Source organism: Sinocyclocheilus rhinocerous, unplaced genomic scaffold, assembly GCF_001515625.1.
Source record: "Sinocyclocheilus rhinocerous isolate Xijiao unplaced genomic scaffold, SAMN03320098_v1.1 scaffold359, whole genome shotgun sequence".
NCBI classification, from domain to species: Eukaryota; Metazoa; Chordata; class Actinopteri; order Cypriniformes; family Cyprinidae; genus Sinocyclocheilus; species Sinocyclocheilus rhinocerous.
The window spans coordinates 730,055-730,533 of NW_015652307.1; the positions used below are offsets into that span (position 1 = coordinate 730,055).

The window sequence follows — 479 nt, forward strand, 5'->3', positions numbered from 1 at the left end:
TGTGTGAGTGTGTGAGTGTGTGTGTGTGTGTGTGTGTGTGTGTGTGAGCATGTGTGTGTGTGTGTGTGAGCATGTGTTTGTGTTGTACTTGTAATTGAAGACACTTCTGGCCAGGTTGAGAACGGTCAGGTGTTTGAGGGAACCGCGCAGCAGTGAGGCACACACCTGAAGAACACACAGTTTGTCTGTCAGCAGTTTGCAGTGTAACACACCTGACGTGTGTGATTGTGATGTGTGTGTGTGTGTGTGTCTAACCAGGTCGAGGGAACATTCGCTGTTGGACAGGTCGAGTGTGTGCAGATGGTTGGACTGAGACAGGAAACTCCACAGGTGCTACAAACACAACAAACACATCAACACAACGTCACACACTAATTCATACAGCACACTGAACCACAGGAAGGGACGCATTAGGTTCACTAGGTCTCGTTAAGAGTGTGTGTGTGTGTGTGTGTGTGTCTGTGAGTGTGAGAGTGTGT

General features: G+C 48.6%; 1 protein-coding gene across 1 annotated transcript in view; it reads right to left on the bottom strand.

Moving 5' to 3' along the window:
- The window catches only part of carmil1 (capping protein regulator and myosin 1 linker 1), a 32,265-nt gene that overhangs the window by 13,560 nt on the left and 18,226 nt on the right, over window positions 1–479 (bottom strand). Inside the window, exons 14-15 of the mRNA XM_016520725.1 lie at window positions 256–333; window positions 89–165 (exon numbers count right to left, since the gene is read on the bottom strand). Of these exons, the coding sequence (XP_016376211.1) occupies window positions 89–165; window positions 256–333 (155 nt within the window). The remainder of the gene's footprint in view (window positions 1–88; window positions 166–255; window positions 334–479) is intronic.